Source organism: Mus caroli, chromosome 11, assembly GCF_900094665.2.
Source record: "Mus caroli chromosome 11, CAROLI_EIJ_v1.1, whole genome shotgun sequence".
Classification (NCBI taxonomy): Eukaryota; Metazoa; Chordata; class Mammalia; order Rodentia; family Muridae; genus Mus; species Mus caroli.
Window position 1 is genome coordinate 96,921,737 of NC_034580.1, and position 18,676 is coordinate 96,940,412.

The 18,676-nt window shown below is 51.4% G+C and overlaps 1 protein-coding gene across 9 annotated transcripts in view; it reads left to right on the forward strand.

Moving 5' to 3' along the window:
- Positions 1-16,828, forward strand: part of Atp6v0a1 (ATPase H+ transporting V0 subunit a1) — a 55,342-nt gene extending 38,514 nt beyond the window's left edge. For 6 of the 9 annotated variants that reach the window (XM_029483302.1, XM_029483301.1, XM_029483304.1 and 3 more), the window contains 5 exons: positions 1,314-1,421; positions 2,363-2,380; positions 7,952-8,069; positions 8,359-8,530; positions 15,438-16,828. In XM_029483302.1, coding sequence (XP_029339162.1) covers positions 1,314-1,421; positions 2,363-2,380; positions 7,952-8,069; positions 8,359-8,530; positions 15,438-15,531 — 510 coding nt within the window. In that variant the 3' untranslated portion in view covers positions 15,532-16,828. The remainder of the gene's footprint in view (positions 1-1,313; positions 1,422-2,362; positions 2,381-7,951; positions 8,070-8,358; positions 8,531-15,437) is intronic. The other 3 variants (XM_021177830.2, XM_021177832.2, XM_029483299.1) reach the window with 1 other exon arrangement.
- The last annotated feature ends 1,848 nt before the right edge of the window (positions 16,829-18,676 follow it).

The window sequence follows — 18,676 nt, forward strand, 5'->3', positions numbered from 1 at the left end:
AAGTCTCAGTGCCCTGCCGCCTGCCCTCCTCCTCCAGGACATTGTTATCAGGTGGGGTCTTTGCCTTCAGCACACATCTGTCACCTACTGAGACACAAGTAGACAATATGTATACCTAGAAGGAGAGCGATGTCTCAGGACCTATTTTAAACTGAAGCAATCTTCTGCCTCTCAGTGTTTCTTAATAGAGTTGTCTTCTTAGAGGCTGCCAATCTTTGTATGGTACCTAACATTGCTGGGTGTAGTGCATGCCTTTAGTCCCAGGCAGAGGCAGGCAGATCTCTGAGTTCAAGGCCAGCCTGGTCTATAAAATGAGCCCAGGACAGCCAGGGCTACTCAGAAAAACCCTGTCGCAAACAAGGTAGCTTCCGTAGAGCTCCTCCCGTGGCCTTTTCTGTGAGCCTTGTAAGACTGATTGATGCTACAAGGGGAGTCTACCCCAATAAACCTTGGGGTCTGAACTGGCCAGCGAGTTGTAGTAAAAGAGGTACCCCAAAAGCTAAAGCTAAGGAATGGAGCCACAGGGAAGTTCCCAGCCCTGTCTCCACATTGTTCAAGCTTACTGGAGCAGTCACGCTGCAGGCAGGCAGTCCTCCCGCTTTGGGTTGATAGAACTCATAGGAAGTGGTCCAGGGGCTGCTTCCTCAGTCCCTTTCACTGTACCAGAACCCTCTGATGGAAAGGGATCTGCCTTACTTTACGTTTTTAAAACTCAGAATTCTTTAGCCACAAATGAGTGACTGTTAGGATGTTGTGATGTTTTGTTTTGTGTTCTTCCAATACCTTGGGTAGTTCTTTGTTCCTACACAGGCCTGGTATATTTCTGGTAGATGTTGCTGGAACCCTTGGGCTCCTGTTGAAAGCCTGTCAGAGCAGGGTATACTTATCATGTCACCCACTGCCATCCCTACCCCCACACTGCACTTGGAAAGTCTCATCTTCAGTTCCAGCAACACTCAGACCCTCTTAGACTTTACAGCTTAGCTGTGTTCATTGTGAGAGTGTTCATGCTCAGCTTCTCACCCATGCAGAACTCTGTGAGCATTGACCAAGGCAAGGTTGATTTATCTTGGTGTGACCGAAGGAGGTGGTAAAAGACAGGGCTGCCACTCGTGGGGTCCAGAGTGGTGGTGGTGGCTGGGGTGGGACAGTTACTTGTTTTTATGTAGCTTGTCCCTTTGGTGGCCACTGCTTCTGTTGATAGGATGTATGCCTTTCTGAGGATCGTATGAACTAACCATCGCCCTTCCCCACCTCACAGAGTGCCGCATTAAAGCCCAGGCAAATACTGCTCTTTCTGTTCGTCTGTGTAGGGAACTCTCAACTTTGGTGGGATCAGGGTGGGCAACGGACCGACAGAGGAGGATGCTGAAATTATTCAGCATGACCAGCTTTCCACCCATTCAGAGGACGCAGAAGAGGTAAGAGCCGGGGGCACGGGCTTCCTCTCCTTACCTTGGGCAGCTCTAGGTCTTGTTTCCTAAAAGGCTTATTCAATCGTCTCCTTGAAAAATAAAACTACTAATGATTGGCCACTGTCAGGCCCGCTCAGGACGCCGCAGCTTGCCCTGTGGGGCCTGCTCTAATCTGTGGCTACAGAGCCCACCCAGCTTTGCTCTGCTCTTCTTGAATTCCTCGGGTCTGTGGTGCACTGCATGCGACCTCAGTGGCTAACTGCTCTCCCCCCAGGCAGCGCCTAGCATCTCACCTCTTGTTAACTAGCAGCATGGGAGCCTTCGGGATAGCGTCTTCATCCTCCGGTCCCAAGGGCCTCACACACACTGCCTAGCAGCTGTATTCAGGGCTTCTTTTTGAGGCCTGCCCCATCTATGTGTTCTTGAGCCAGGGGTTTTTGTTTGTTTTTCAAGAGCTTTTAAATTTTGCTATCTGTCTTCTTTTTAGACTGAGAGGAATCAGGCCAGGCCAGCCTTTCCTTTTGACACTACTTCCAGTTCCAGCTATTTAAAATTCACTCTCCTTGCCCGAGCTTTCGTGGCATAATGCCTGCAAACTGAACTAGTAGTTCTCACTTTTTCATTGAATTTTATTTTTATTCTTATTTTTTTTAGCAAGTAAAATAGCAGCAAGGGACCTAGGCTAAGTTTTTTGGTCTAGCTACTTTGACTATAGTTTGGTTTTTTTTTAATATGTGTGGGGGTTTTTTATTGTAAGAGTTGGGGTGCCTTTAAAATTACGTCTCTTAATTCTGTGATTTCCCTTTTTGTGTGTGCTAAGGACAAGTGCCTCCAACACAGTGTCCCCATTAACCACTCTCACCCCAAATAGTCAGAAATGCATGTTCATAGCTTGTGACCGTGTGTGTGGCACGGCTTCCCACTAAGTGTGAATTTGTGTTTTCAAGCCTACCGAGGACGAAGTGGTAAGACCCGAGCCTTCATGTCTATCCGGGGCTTCTCTCTTCCCATCCTGTGCTCACTCTGTCCACCCTACCGCACCCTGGGGCCACACACATGACACTGTGCATCCTGCATCTCACTGGCCATGTCTAACCAGTCTGTGAGCCTGCATCCGAAACAGTTCATCTCCATTAACTGCATCTCGTGTCGGTCACCTCTGTCCTTGTGCTGTTGACTGCTGATCTAATACCTCTGAGACTGGCTTGGAAGGAGCTGCAGGGAATGTCTACACTGGCATTCTTGAAATCATTACCCCCCAGGGTTAAGGTTCCAGGGGTCTCCACCTTCCTCTCCTGTGATGTGTTGGTTGCTCTGCCCCCGGGGGAGGGGGTGTAGTGGTTCCCACCCTGCTCCTCTGAGTGCTTGCCAGCAAAGCTTACCCTTCCTCCTGTCTGAGATGCAGCCTCTCCCGCTGCCCCCATCAGCTTGGTGGTACTTCAACTTAGGGCCACAGGACCCTTGCTTGGAGTCAGTCTTAGCTCCACATGACCTGGTTAAGAAGTGAACAGCTTTCCAAATGAGCTTTGCCTCTCAGGTACATGCAGGGAAAAGAAATCCACCTGCAGGAAAGGACTTCTATGTTAAGTACATGAAGAATAATAGAACGGGAAGGATGCTAAATGCTCAGGCCACGTCTAGAGTACCAGGCCTCGTAGCTCAGCAGCAATCCATTTGCCAGCACTCACGTTTTGAGATAGGTTTGAAATGACCTTTCTGCACTGTTTGTCTTTCCCCTAAACTTCTCTCTAACATCCCTGTACCTATGAACCGTTCCCTTCCCTCTCCCGGTCTCTCCACGGGGCAGTGCATGACCATGGGAAAACCTTTGTTGTGCTGTGTCAAAACAGGCAGCTCTTGGTCTCCCTGATGGCTGGAGAGGCCTCCTTGCCTGCATCAACCACCTTTGCTCCCGGACCAGGTGTCTGTGCAGAGTTGCTGGCTAAGCTGCCTGGCATGGCTGAGGGAGGGGAGGGAATGAATGGGACCCCGTGTTGCTGAGGAGCCTGGCCCTCTGCCTGTATCACCACCTCCTACGATACTGCTTTCCAAATGGCTACCTCATGTGCCAGTGCCTTCCCCATTGGCAGAATGTTCTAGTCAGCTATCTAGTGCCAGTACCCTCAGATAGCCATGTCCCTGGGAGTTGGACAGTTAAAAGGATGGACCCCGGTGGAGTCTTCCCATTCTCCGGTTACCGAACACACAAAGGAAGTTAGTTCTGCCTGGCTTCTGCCAGGGTTATAATTTTGTCTTTTTCCGGCATTGATTCCCCACAGCCAAATTTAGAAAACTGATATTTTTTGTAATGATTTCAAACAAAGGAGTCTTGCAAAGCAGTGCAGTGAACCTCTATAATTCCCCACGATGTAAACACATGTTTATTCCAGGCAGGGCAACTGTGTCCTCACCTTAGGAAGCACAGGTCTAAACTAGACCCAGACTCGTTGATATCTGGGAAATCTTTGAAGGCTGTAACCATTCAACAAGGGTCAATGACCCCTCCCCCACTGTGTCTTCTCACCCACTGTGTCCACCAACTCATCCACGCTCACCCACCATCTGCCAGTCACGTCACGCACCCTCAGTGTGTCAAGCACTGTGTAATGCTATAGAAATGGAGAGATCGTCCAGACAAGGTAGGGAGCTGGTCTGCTGACAGACTCCATGGTGGCTATGTGCCCGGGATGCTTTGGGAGTACAGAAGGGCGCCTGACAGGCACTGGGGGGGATTGGAAAGAGAGCAGGAACATATTCCCTTAGGTTCCTCCTGGACTGAGGCTGGCTGAGCAGGAGTGTGCAGAGGCAGGGAGAGAGGAAGAGGGCAGACCCACAAGCTCAGCCCATGCTCAGGAGTGGTCCAGCTTTGCTGGAGCTGATGTGGGAGCTGGGGACTCGTGAGAGGAGGGTCGGCAGAGAGTGACAGAAGTTGTAGCCTCATTTTGGCAACAAGGATCTCAGAGTAGTGAAGCTGAGGTGTGTGGGCCCTGCTGCTGAAGTCCCGTGGGTAGCGCTATGGAGTACAGGGGGTGGGGGTGGGGCACAACCGGAGGCAAGGACATCCTACGGCGTGATGTGATTTAGTGAAGGACTGGATAGCTTAAAGTGAATTAAGTCACTCACGTGGAGGAAGAGGGGTGGAAGGGAAGGCCCTGGCTTGGCTATGGGACAGCAGGCATAATCTTGTCGGGACCTGAGGACAGACCGCTGTGTTTCAATCAGTGATATTGAGTCTGGAAGCTTGTGGCACCGCCATTCTGGAGAATGACAGGTGAGAGCCAGGGCGTAGAACAAGCAGGCCAGGGAGAGCACAGATGGAGGGCGGGGAGGGGCTGGCTGTCACAGCAGACATGCTTGTGTTGGGCGAGTGACGACTCCTTCCAAATGCGGGATGTATTTCTCCCTGGATTCTCATCCCTCCTGAGAAAGAACATTCCCAAGAAGCTGAGAGGAAGGAAAAGGAAAAGCAAGGGTATTGTGTGGAAGTGAAGGTTTTCCCCTTCTTTCCTTTCCTCCAGGAAGGGCATGGAGACAGTGTCTCCTGTAGCCCAGGCTAGCCTAGAACTCACTATGTAGCCAAGGCTGATCTTGAGCCCTTCACCTTCCTGCATCTACCTTTCAAGTGCTGGAATCACAGGTGCCACAGCCATATCTGGGTCTCCCTCATTTCACTTGGTTCCTTTTATTGAAATACCTTTTCCCCCACACAGTCTACCCTGACTGTGGTTCTCCTTTTTACATGAGAGAAACTTGGGCTGAGTGAGATGAAAACACTGAAACCACCATCCTTTCATTGCGCCCAGGAATAAAGGCCTTGGAGCTCCAGGCTTGCTTCTGCATTAGTTCATGCAGCCGATATAGGAAAGGGCTCAGTTCCCATTGCTGGACTGAGGTAGCTTGGGGCAACAAGGGCCACTCATTTTCAGAGTAAGAGGCCTGAAAATAGAAAAGTCCCAAAATTCACAGGGTTTGACAGAGATGACTGGACATGAGGCATTTCCCAAGGTAGCTTGCTGGAAATGTCGCCTCTTCCTACTGGCCCTACCCTTACGGCTTGCCAGCACAGCCCCTTAATACAGGACAGAGATTATAGCACACACCAGGCGCTGACATGAGGCCAGGGGAAGCCGATGGAGTCCCAGGAGCCCGAAGACTGACAGCGGTGCTGTGCTGCTCTCCGAGAGACAATGCCAGGAAGAAAAGTATGACTTGATCCGTGGTGGACTTTTTGGTTTCTCCACCGGAGCCTTCCTAGAACATAGTGAGTTCAGAAACTGCTCCTAAATGTGAGCTTCTTCCACACCCTGAGCTCCCAGGCCAGGCAGGGCAAGCGTCCCGGCTGAGCTGTACCCTGGCTCCCCACACCCTTGTTTTGTTACAGATTTTTAGGGACATGGTCTTACTGTGCTGTCCAGGCTCTCCTCAGCCTCACAGCCCTCCCACCTCAGCCTCCTGCTCAGTGCTGGGATTAACAGCGCGAGCCACCAAGCCAGCCACACCTACAGTGTTTCCCAACTAGCTCTTCATGTGGGCAATCTGTGGACTTTTGACAAAAATTTCTCCTGGTGATCTTCTCAGAAGTCAGAGAAGGAAGTTGTCTAGCTCGCAGAAGACTGGGAGGAGGAAGTAAGGAGGCTTGCAGAGCTGGGTGTGCAAGTAGCTTCCTACTTGGGCACTCCTGTCTGGCCTTGCCACATTCCCAGCAGAATGTACACAGAGCTGCGCTGTAGGGTTGGGGATCAGCGGGCTCAGGCCACTGGCAGGGCCCCACGATCTCTCAGTTGATGTTAATTGTCAACTTGACAACATCTGGAGTCACCTGTAAGTCTCCAGCCAGGACTCTGAGAGGGTTAGTGCAGTTCAGTTAACTGAGGTGAGATAGTTTAAAAACAGGTGGCACCATTCCTGGGCGTGGCCCTTGCACTGAAGAGAGGGGAAAGCAGGCAGACATGCGTTCGTTCAGTGTCCTCTGCTTCTTGGCTATGGATGTGATGTCACCAGCTGCTGTAAGCGCCTGTTGCCTTTAGTCCCCAGCATGATGACTGCACTGGGTACTGTGAGCCAAATAGCCCTGTCTCCCTTAAGTCGCTTTTGACAGGGTATTTAATCCCAGCAAGGGGAAAAATAATAATAGTACAGTGTTTACAGACTCAGTATGCCCCACGGTGGTGATCAGAGCCCACCAGAGAGAGAGAAAATTGTTGAAAACAATGTGGCTGGGAGGTGGTGGTGCAGCTCTTTAATTCCAGCACTCGGGAAGCAGAGACAAACAGATCTAGATCTCTGTGAGATCAAGGCCAGCCTGGTCTGCATAGTAAACTCCAACAGAGCCAGGAATACACAGAGAAACCCTGTCTGGAAAAAAAGCAAAAAAATTTAAAAAATTAAAAAAGATACACAGTATGGCAGAGGTGGTGGCTCACACCTTTAGAGGCAAATGGAGCTCCTGAGTGCAAAGCCAGCCTGGTCTACAGGACAGTTGGAGCTACACAAACCAGGACTTGAAACAAACAAACAAACCCCCTCTCCCAAAAGTATATACAATGTGGACCTGGAGAGATAGTTCAGTGGTCAAGAGCACTGGCTGCTATTCCAAAGAACCTTGGTTCAATTCCCAGCACCCACATGAATGTTCACAGTCTTTTAATGCCTATTCCAGAGGCTCTGGTGCCTTCTACTGGCCTCTGCAGGTACTGCATGCACATGGTGCCCAGACATACATGCAGGGGCAATAAGTCTTTGAAAAAAGAGAGAGACAGAGACAGAGACAGTGTGATGAGCATGGTAGTACACACCACTAACGCCAGCAATCGGGAGTCAGAGGCAGGCAGATCTCTGAGTTCAAGGCCAGCCTGATCCACAAGGTGAGTTCCAGGGTAGCCGGGACTATATAGTGAGACCCTGTATGAAAAAAAAAAAAAAAAAAGATACACATTGCAGCTGAATAGATTGCTGCTCTGCCAGAGGACCTAGGTGCGTTCCCAGCACCAACATGGTGGTCACAACTACCTGTAACTTCTTATACACACACACAGATAGGCAGCTGGGTGGTGGTGGTGCACACCTTTAATCCCAGTTCGTGGCCAGCCTGGTCTACAGAGTGAGTTTCAGGATAGCCAGGGCCACACAGAGAAACCCTGTCTCTAAAACAAAACCAAAAGCTAGACATTTCCTGATGCAATGGTCCACACTGTGAAGCCAGCACAAGAGAGGCCAAGGAGTTAAGGTTCCAAGTTCAAGATCAACCTGAAACTACATAGTGAAATTCTGTCTTTAAAAAAAAAAAGGATACAGTATAGCGTATTGATAGGAATTAGGGTGCCCCAGTTGGAAGCCAGGCCAGGAAGGATTTCTGGGGAAGTCATTGCTGAGATCACCACTCATAGTCAACGCCAGTACTCAGCCCTCTCTACAGGTGAGAGGTCAGCTATGAGAAGTGTAATCTCTGCCCTGGCATGGGCTCCGGGGACCACTCAACTCCTGCGCACTCCCCTTCTCGCCTGATCATCTCCTCTGTGGTTTTCTTCCCATGCCAGTTTGACTTTGGTGACACCATGGTCCACCAGGCCATCCACACCATTGAGTACTGCTTGGGTTGTATCTCCAACACCGCGTCGTACCTGCGGCTCTGGGCCCTCAGCCTGGCCCACGCACGTGAGTGTGCTCTCTCCAGTCCCCTCCTCTGGGAACGCCCTTAGAGTGGTGGGGCCTTCTTCAGCACAGAAACACATGATGGTTCTCGAATCCATCCAGCTCCTGTCTCCAAGAATGAGCAAATCGATCATGTCATCAGCTCTTTCTCAAGTTAGCTGTTTATAGTGATCTTGCCCAAAGCGGTCAGGAACACAGGGCTCAAGGAACTCAGCACAGAAATGGGGGAAGAGCAAACCGCCAGGCTCCCTTTTGCTAAACTCAGTTGCACCTTGTGTCTCCCCACCCCCAGAGCTCTCTGAAGTACTTTGGACCATGGTGATCCACATTGGCCTGCACGTCCGGAGTTTGGCCGGGGGGCTAGGGCTGTTTTTCATCTTTGCCGCCTTTGCCACGCTGACTGTGGCTATCCTGCTGATCATGGAGGGCCTCTCGGCCTTCCTCCACGCGCTGCGGTTACACTGGTGAGTGGCAGGGGACCAGGGGTGGGGCAGGCCACGCCTTTGCTCACAAAGAGTAGACAGTCCTCTTGCTTGGCACCAGAAATCTGTCCCTCCTCCAGTTCTCATCGCACATCCCTCCCCCACTTTCCTGGCACAGGAAAGGGCCACAGGAAAGCCCAGCTCATCTTTTCATGGCTTCCGGGAAAGGGCCTGCTCCTTGCTTCAGTATTCCTCAGTGCTTCCAATTGTGCTTATAGAGTGGAGAGGGAGTTGTGGTAATGGGTCTTGTTTTATTATTGTTTGTTTGTTTGTTTGTTTGATGTTTAAACAGGGTCTCACTGTATAGCTAGGCTGGCCTTGAACTCACAATTCTCTTGCTTCAACTTTTCAAGTGTTAGGATTATAGGCAAAAACTACCCTGCACCGCTAGGAGTTCATTTTGTGTGGGGGTGTTTCTGTTTTGTTCTGGCCTGTGACTCCTGTCTTTAGAGCACTAGACTGGACCCCTTGCTGCCTTGGTGGGATGCTAGCTATACTAAAGCAACTTTTCCAAAGATGGTGTGTGTGTGTGTGTGTGTGTGTGTGTGTGTGTGTGTGTGTGTAGGGCCGTGGTGTGTGTTCGCTAATGTACCATGTGACCCTTAGGGACTCTATATGGAGAAATGGCTCAGGAACAGAGGAGCTAGAGGCTGGGCTGTGACTGTGAGTTCAAAAGAGGGTTGCTAGGCCTAGCAAATACCAATACAAGAGAAGTCTAGTGATGTGGCCCAGTTAAAGCATTTGCCATCAAGTCTGACAACCCGAGTTTGATCCCTTGGAACCACATGATGGAAGGAGAGAGCCAACCTTTGCAAGTTGTCCACTGGCCTTCAGATGTGTAACTTATACCCCAGACACACACACACACACACACATACACACACACACACACGCAACTGTAATTTAAGAATTCTTTAGTAATACAGGATGTTCAGTTAGATTGAGTTTCAGATAAATAGTGAATATAATTTTTGTATGAATATTTCTTAAATGTGCCTGAACCGTAGTTCTCCTAAAGGCCAGGAAGCCTGTTTTGCTAGCAGCCCTGCCTCAGACTCTGCCTCTTTGGGGCTACATTTACCCCTTTGTGCTGTGTTCCCCATTTCAGGAAAGGGTTAATCCCAGCTTCCTGGAAAGCTCTAGTTGACCCCACACTGTGAAGGGGTCACAAACTCAGAAAGCCCTGGCTGAGGTGGTGTGGGTGATCTCTGGTTCCAGGAGGGCTTTGCACAGCCCTGACCCTAGAAGCCTCGCCTCTGTGACCCTCATCTTCCTCTCCTGGCTTGCATTGCAAGTTTAAGATCCTGCGCCTGGCTGTACCAGGCTATGGGGAGACTTGCTGCACGTTAGGGGCGGGCTGTAGTCCTCCCTCCGTAGCTGCTTTAGAAGGCCTGTGCTGCTATGTCAGCAAAAGCTGCTGTCTCAATCTGGCCCTCTCTGAGCCGGCCCTCTCCTCCTGGCTCCTCTGCACCCAGTGGTTTGTTTACTGTAAGCCTGGGAGGCTGGGAGTGCTGCGTGCTTTCAGCTGCTGGCTTGGCACCCTCTCTTCAGCCAGCACGCTCCACTCTGCAAGCATACCACCCCAGCCACTCCAGTAGGGAGTGTCTGTGTAACCAGCCCCCCGCCCTGTGACTCACTTTTTCTTGTCCTCTTGACCCCCTTTGCTTTCGTGTTCCCATCTGTGTCTCCAGAGCTGATCTGAGGAGAGAGCGCCTACCTCTCATTAGTTCCTGCCTGTGTGAAAGCCTGGTTGCCTCCTATGCTGGGCACGGTGAGGAGCCATGAAGCTTGGATCAGAACCATCAGGCAGACCAACAAGGCAGGGGCGCCCTGTTCTGAGGAGGTTGCCTGGCCCTGGGTCTCACGTTTATCAGGAGCTGAGGCAGTTTGGGGTGCTATGTTTTATTGCCAGAACGTCCATGATTGCAGGCTTACCTTTGGCCTTTAAGTGACCGTGTGCCTTCCTCCACTCTCCTAAAGGAACATGGAGGCGTAGTGGTGAAGTAGGCTTCTGAGACAAACTGACCTCACTGTCAGCTGATCCTGAGCTCTCTGAACATGACTTGGTCTCGTGTGGAGAGAGACGACGATAGCCATGTGGCAAAGTTACTGTGAGAAACAGAAAATAATATACACGCTAAGTGTCCGCTACATGGCCTGACACACCATAATAGACCATGGCTGAAAGTACACTGCCCTACAGAGAGACCTGGCTGCGTGTGCCCCATAAACAAACTTCTTAGGCTGGTTAGAGGATGGGAGGCGCTTGCTGGCATCTGAATGCCCTAATGCATAGTCTGCGAGCACAGGCTTGTAGTATGCGTCTCATGTTGTTTGTCTGTATGGCAGTGTAAGTATTGAGTAGAAGAGGAGAATCGTAGGAAGCCTCCTGCACCTTTCAAAACCCTGGCTTTGGAGGGATGGGTGGCTGCTGAGACGGGCACCACCAAGTTTAATTGGTGCTTGGGCGCCCTCTACTGGCCAAATTCAGAAGTATATCAAGACCTAGAAGGAGCTGAGCAGGTGCTAGCCCTTTGGTGAGATGGAACAGCTAGCTGGTGCTTGCCAAAATGGTCCAGGGATAGTGCTTCTGATTCCTGGCACCAGACACAAGCACCTTCATGCCTCACACAGTCTCTTGGCATTTCCCTGATACACAAGTTCTGAGTTTCTGTGGTGGGATTGAGAAGAAAAACACTTAAATTAAGTTTGATTTGATTTGATTTGATAGCACAAGCCACTAGTCTGAGATTTGTGAAAGTCATAAAGTCAGTGACATTTGAAGATATAGTTTCCTTTTGGGTTGTGCCTCTTCCCACCTACCACGTAGAATGCACTTGGTATTCATGCTCACCATAACTAGACAGGAAGCAGGAATCTGGCTGTAACCAGCCATCAGGATGAAACATAAGACTGCTGTCATGAGACAGAAGTCCATATGTGTCCATGCTGGTTAATGAAACAGAACTGGGAGTAGGCCTGAGAAACGGTGTGGGGCGGGGCGGTGATCCTGGGAAGATAGTCGCAGGCTGACAGCACTGCCAGGGGTCCAAGCCATCAGACAATGTAAACCCTGGAGGCAGAGCCCGAGAAGCAGCCGCTCTAGGCCTCTTCCAAAGCTGCTCCCTCCACCGCACCCCACCAGCAAGGGAAGAGGCCCCACAATCCCTTCCTCCTTCATCCATCCCTGAAAAGAGGTCCCTGGGACCATGGCAGGAGCAGGCAATATCCTCAGCCCCACCCCGACCCCCATGGCTGACTGGAGAGCCTTTGCAGGAGTTGAAGCTGGCAGAGGTGTCAGAGAAGTCTGTTTGCCCTCCTGATACCCTTGAGTGGGAGGTTCATTTCACTAGAGCTGAACAACAGAAGAGCTTGCAGGGGTCAGCACCTCTCACCCCACAAAGCAGCCTCAGATCTGTACTTTCTCAGGAAGCACACATTTCCCTGGCTGGGGGAAGAGGGTGGGGTGACCAGAGGCAAATTGTTTTCCATCTCTGTACTTGGAGCTTGAGGTGTGGACTCTCTGGGTGGGAGGTAAAGTCAGATTTGACCTCTACATAACCCCAAGATGCTGGCTGGCCTCGTGTGTGTGTGTGTGTGTGTGTGTGTGTGTGTGTGTGTGTGTGCGCGCGCGCGCGCGCGCACATCATAAACACTGTGGAAAAAACAGAAAATGTAAAATATCCAAGATGTTCCTGGTTAGGACTGCCCTGAGCTCCTGCTCGTGGGAAGCCTTGCACCAGAGGGACCTTGTCTGTGAGCCCACACAGCAGAGCTTTTATGGCTCAAGCCAAACATAGGCAAGCAGGGCTTTTGCTGACCAGGCTAGGACCCCTTAATCCTCCAAGGAAAATTCAGGCTCCATTTGCCCTGTTTGGAAATGAGAATTGTCTGACTTTGCCATCGGCCAGCCAGGGAGTCCGAGTTCCGAATGTGTCCTTAGACCTGGAGGCAGGAGAGGGGACCCGTGATGGCACGCTTGGGCTAAAGAGGATAGAATAAAGAGAGAAGCACATCTTTTGTTCCGTTGTTCGGAAATACCCATGCTACACGTGAATGAGGCCTACTCAAACCCCGTGGGAGCGAGAGATCAGGAGGCTAGCCACTCTCCTCCAGAGCCAGCTCTGTGCTAGGACTTAAGAAGGGCTTAGAAGCTGGGCAGTGATGGCACACCCCTTTAATCCCAGCACTCGGGAGGCAGAGGCAGGTGGATTTCAGTGTTCGAGGCCAGCCTGGTCTACAGAGTGAGTTCCAGGACAGCCAGGGCTACACAGAGAAACCCTGTCATAAAAAAAAAAAAAGGGGGGGGCCGGTGAGTAAGAGCACCCGACTGCTCTTCTGAAGGTCCAGAGTTCAAATCCCAGCAACCACACGGTGACTCACAACCATCCATAACGAGATCTGGCACCCTCTTCTGGAGTGTCTGAAGACAGCTACAGTGTACTTACATATAATAAATAAATAAATCTTTAAAAAAAAAAAAAAGGGCTTAGAAGCCAGCACTGCAATGCAACTCTGGGCCCTGACCCTGGAATCTTGCAGCTCCTGTTAGCTCAGAGCTCCATTGCTGGCTTCCATTTTCCCTGGGGCCTGGGCCCTGCCCATGTAGAATGTGGGAGTGGGCACCCTACGATCAGTTCTGCGCTTCCCCCCACTTCTCCCAACAGGCACAGCCCGTAGCTCTGACACTCAGTCCTCAGGCAGGCACCCTGGAACTGAAGGGGTGTCTGGCCACCTCTTGCCCACCATTGTCTAGTTGATAACTAAAGTTGAACTGGGTTAGTCTCGAGGCCTTGAAGTGTCTGTCACCTGTCCCCTGGAGCCCACCACAGTCCCATCCCCGTATGTTCTTGCAAGAGTCACACGGTCCCGAGTGGAAACTATGCTCCATCACTGCTCGGCCTTTTGCTCTGAATCATGTGTGCATGTTTCTGCCCATATTTGGTGGTGATTTGGCTGCTGGGCTACCATCCAGGGGAGTGTGCGGGAGGAAGCAGGCAGGCAGCCCTGATGTTTTCCTGCCCCTCTGAGTAGGAAAAGGTCCCAAAGCCCAGCAGGGATGGCTGCCGATCTGTTTGAGAAGACAGTTAAGGCCCTGTTTTCCCTTTTAGTCTCTAGAGAAGAATTCTTTCTCAGATGTTTTTGTGGTTGGAGAAAATTTTGCTTTGAGAAGAATCCCTGTTCTCCCCACCCCCACCCCCACCCCCACCCCCACCCCCCGGCTTTCCACTGTGCTTTCTGGGCTGCTGCAGCCTTTAGCACAAACACAAGAGGACAGAGAAAATGAGATGTTAGGACAGACAGACTTATCCAGGTATCCCCTCCTGCCGACTTGCTGAGGGTGGGCCTGGACTCTGAGGAGGTGGCATGGTGGGCCTGTGGGAAAGGTGCAGCCACAGAAAGGGAGAAAAGGGGACCAGTGCCACACAGCTTGACCTCTGACCTCCCCTCGTAATAAATTTGAAATGTTATTTCTTTTTAAGATTTATTTATTTTATATTTGTGAGCACACTGTTGCTGTCTTCAGACACACCAGATCCCATTACGGATGGTTCTGAGCCACCATGTGGTTGCTGGGCATTGAACTCAGGACCTCTGGAAGAGCAGTCAGTGCTCTTAACCATTGAGTCATCCCCTCAGCCCCCAAAATATTATTTTTAATTTAAAAGATAAATAAAAACAGAGGTCAGGGAGCTAGCCCAGTGAGTAAGTGCTTACCTCGAAAGTCCAGTGACCTGAGTTTAGTTTCCTGAGGCCTCGCAAAGGTGCAGCGTCTCGGGATTAGTATTGCTTCTGCTGTGCTGAAACAGCCTGACCTCAGCTCTATGGGGAGGAGAGGGCTGATTCAGCTCACACCTCCACAGCACTGTTCATCATTGGAGGAAGTCAGGACAGGAACTCAAGCAGGGCAGGAACCTGGAGGCAGGAGCTGATGCAGAGGCCATGACTGGGTGCAGCTTACTGGCTTGCTCCTCATGGCTTGCTCAGCCTGCTCTCTTATAGAACCCAGGACCACCAGCCCGCAGTAGGCTGGACCCTCCCCCATCAATCACTAATTAAGATAATGCCCTACAGATTTGGCCACAGCCCAGTGTTATGCAGGCATTTTCTCAGTTGAGATTTTCATCTCTCAGCCGAGTCTAGTGTGTGTCAAGTTGACATAAACCATCCTGCACAAGGTGGGAGAGGCAGAGAGAGAGAAGCAACTCCACAGAGCTGTCCTCTGACCCACACACATGCTGCGGCACACATGTGCCCACAGACAAATCCCATATACATACAGCATAAGCTAAAATGAGTTCGTTAAAGTAGCTCCTGGGCAATGAGTTGCAAGCCAAGTTCACCCAGGACGGCAGAGTTGGAGGGAATGGAGGAAGTCTGAGGAAGGTTGCTGCGTCGGGCATGGTGGCATCCCCTCTAGTGACAGCTATTCTGGAAGCTGGAGCAAGTGGGTGGTTTGAGCCAGCGGTTCAGGGCTGCTTTGTGGGTGCTGGGATTTGAACCTGGGTCCCCTGGAAGAAAGCAGTCAGCGCTCTTAACCACTGAGCCATCTCATTGTTTTATTTATGTGTCTGAGTGGGGGCGTGGAGACTAGATGAGGGTGTCAGGTCTCTAGGAGCTGGAGTTACAGGCAGTTGTGAGCAGTCACGTGGCTGCTGGAAACTCAGGTCCTCTGCAAGAGCAGCCTGTACTCTAACCACGGAGCCATTTATCCTCCTTATTTTATTTTATTTTTATTTTTGATGGGGTCTCACAATGTCACCCTGGCTGGCCACCGATCCACCTGCCTCTGTCCCCCAGGGTTGAACTGTGGGCCACCACACTCAGCCCTGTTTCATTTTCCCTGTGAAATGACAGCTGTGCTCTTCTGTGCTCTTCTGCATTGCAGGGTGGAGTTCCAGAACAAATTCTACACTGGGACTGGCTTCAAGTTCCTCCCCTTCTCCTTTGAGCACATTCGGGAAGGGAAGTTTGATGAGTGAGTCCGAGGCAGGGCACATTCCCAGAGCAGCTCCCCTGCCCGCCTCCACCGTGATCGGCTGTGTCTCTCTTGCCTGCTGGTTGTGATCCCTGGATGCCTGGACCTTTGTGTTGCCCTGCAACCCCTTGTCCCCGCTGTGACTCACTTAGGTAGTGCTGGCCTTGCCTCAGTCTCTCAAGACTTTGGATTGAGAGCTGAATGACTGTGCCTGAAACTCACCCATTCCCATGGCACCGGCTTGGCCCCTTGGCCCCCCCAGACAGACAGCCCTGCTGGTGAGCCAACCTGCACAGCCACATCGGGGCACAGAGCCCTCAGGATGCAAGGGATCCCTCTTCAGTCCGGGAGTTCTTGGTCACACCTTGGAGGAGGGTGGTAATTGGTTCTCTCCTACAGGGGGACACTGTTTATGAAACATATCCCACTCCATTAGCAGGGACAGTCAGGAAGATGCTGCTGTCATCCCCTGCCCAGCCCTCTCCAGTTAGTATCCAGGAAATTCGGCTGGCCCCACCCGGGCCATCCCAAAGGTCCCAGGATAAACACCACCCTCCTAAGCTCCCCTCCCCAAGCCCTCTTGGGAAGCATAGTATCCCTGGGACTGGGAGGGTCTCACCGACTTGCAGCACTGGGCTTCTGGATCTTAGAGTCCCTCCACCCAGTCTGTAGGTGAATGGGCCTTGCCCAACACTACACCCCAAGGCAGAAGTTAGAATTGGCATATCCCTGAGCCCTTCTGCACCCTGATCATGATATCCTGAGGCTGTGGTCAGTAAGGTTGGTTCTGCTGGCAGGCCTGCCTCGATCTGCCCACTGAGACTCCCTCCCCAAGCCCCGCACTGACCCCAGGTTTCAGGAGTGGTGTCCTGGGCAGGGAAGGTCATTTACAATTTGCTAAGCGGAGGTGACTGTTGGGCTGCCAGCGCAGGTATGGGAGCGCTTGCCCAGGCCTGCCAAGCCCTCGCCGTCTACCTCATGTACTGTGGATCTCAGACCCTTCTAATCATGTGCTGACTCCTGCAATTCACTCACTGCCTTCCCTTTGAAGGTGACACTAAATCAGCAAGGCCCCTCCCCACCCCCAACCCAGGTGCTCATGAGAACTACCCCCACACTCGCCCAGGCAGGACCGACCCATGGTGACCTTGTTCTGAACCCCTCTGTCCTTTTGTGCCCGGTTACGTGATCTTTGCTCTGTTTGCAGAGAGGCCTGCAGCAGAGCTCTTTGTGGGGACCCTGCCCAAGGCCTTCTGTCCAGACATCTTATCCAGAATAAAGTGTGTTTGACTCTCAGAAAAGCTGCCTGTCTGAGTGTGTGTGTATGGGGGTGCGGGGAGGCTGTCACTCTAGCTCTGCCCTCCCGAGTCCATCTGGTGCTCACACCCACTTCCTCCTGCCTGCCAGCCTTTCTGCTTTTCTTCCTGATCTGAGGCCACAGTCGCCCTAGCCCTGGCTGGGCCGTGAGTCTGTGAAATTAGCACCTTATCTCAAGTTGCCCAGGCGCCTTCCCACTGCCCTGAGCCAAGTTTGCATCGCTTGGGCAGTCTCTATCTCCCTTCCCTTCCCTGTGTATCCCAAGCAGAGAAGGGGGCCTGGGTGTCTGCCCCGACTTCTCTCCAAGTGCATTCTCCAGCCCTCCATGGCCTGGCTATTTTGAGCCCTAAAGCCTTTGGCCTCGGTATAAGTGGAGGCTTGGCAGGCTCCTCAGGGCAGCTGGAGAATGTGATGTGCTGAAGTAGGCAAGCTAAGGGCCAGAGAACCAGTAGACTATGCGGGGAGAAGGCTGGGTGGGGAGGCCACTTCCCGTCTCTGAGACGTACACATTCTTTCTCTGCCCTGCCCCCTACACACACACACACACACACACACACACACACACACACACACAGGGTTGGTTTATGGCACAGGAATGTAACACCTGCTTCTCATGAGAACAGGGAGAAGAGCTGGGACATCCTGTTCATTCCATCTTCTTAGTCCACCCTAGCCTATACCCCTCTCTCCCAACCAACAGGTCACCTCCCCTGGAGCAGTGCTCCCCGACTCCATCTTTAAATGAAAGCCCCAAAGAAAACCCTGATCCTCTTGCTCTCAGGGAGGACTAACTAGAATGACAGAGTCAAGAATCCAGGATCAAATGCTAATTTACAGTCAACCAAGATTAGACAAAGAGACCACAGTAATTCTCCGCAGAGAGAACAGAGCCTGACACTATATGTCTGCAGTCCCGGCTCTCTGGGAGTGGATACAGGATTGGGAGTTCAAGGCCAGCCTGAACTACATGAGACCTGGTTTCCAAAACAACACAACAAAAACCCCTTTGTTTTCAGTAACTGGAGCTAATACAACTGAGTGTTCACCTGCAGGGAGAACACATTTGGATTGCTCCCTAACCATAACGGAAAAAAAACCTCAAACACCAGGCCTGGGCCTGGGAGCCCAAGACTCAAGGGCCTGGAACAGAAGGCTTCTGAGTGTAAAGCCAGCGCATGCTGTATAACTACGTCATGTCTTATCAGCCACAGATAAAGAAATGAAAATAAACTTAATAAAATTAAATTAATAAAAAAATTAAAAGTGGATCATAGACTTAAATGGAAGAGTTAATGCTATAAAACTTAAGAGGCCTTCAAGCTAGGCAATGAGTCTCACATGTGAGCAACAAGATAAAAACGCAGATGTTGGCCTTCAAAGTTTTGGTAAGCTTTTGTGATTGAAGGTCAGAACCGAAGCGCCTGGAGATAGAGAAAGATAGAGAAAAGGTCACAGGCAGATACCCAGGTGGTCTGAGCTGTGCCGTTCAAGGAAAGGGTGAAAGGCCTCCAAAGACTGGGGATTGGGGAAGGATCCGAGATACCCAGCCATCTCCAAGGAATGTGTGTCTGGGCAAAGGGGACGCCGCTGCAGGACCTGCTCACTGCTCCTCCGGCTCACACACCCCTCCCCACAGAAGATGGGCTCTGTGTAAAGATAGGAGGTTGCTTTCCTTCCCTTTCTTTAAAAAAGAAAAGGGGTGCCCCCCACACCCCCATGCCTGTAGTTCCCGGAACTTGGAGTTGAAGCCAGAAGGAATAGTGTTGAAGGTCATCCTCACCCTTGGTGGCACAGTGAGTTTGAAGCCAACTTGGGCTGCATGAGACATGGTC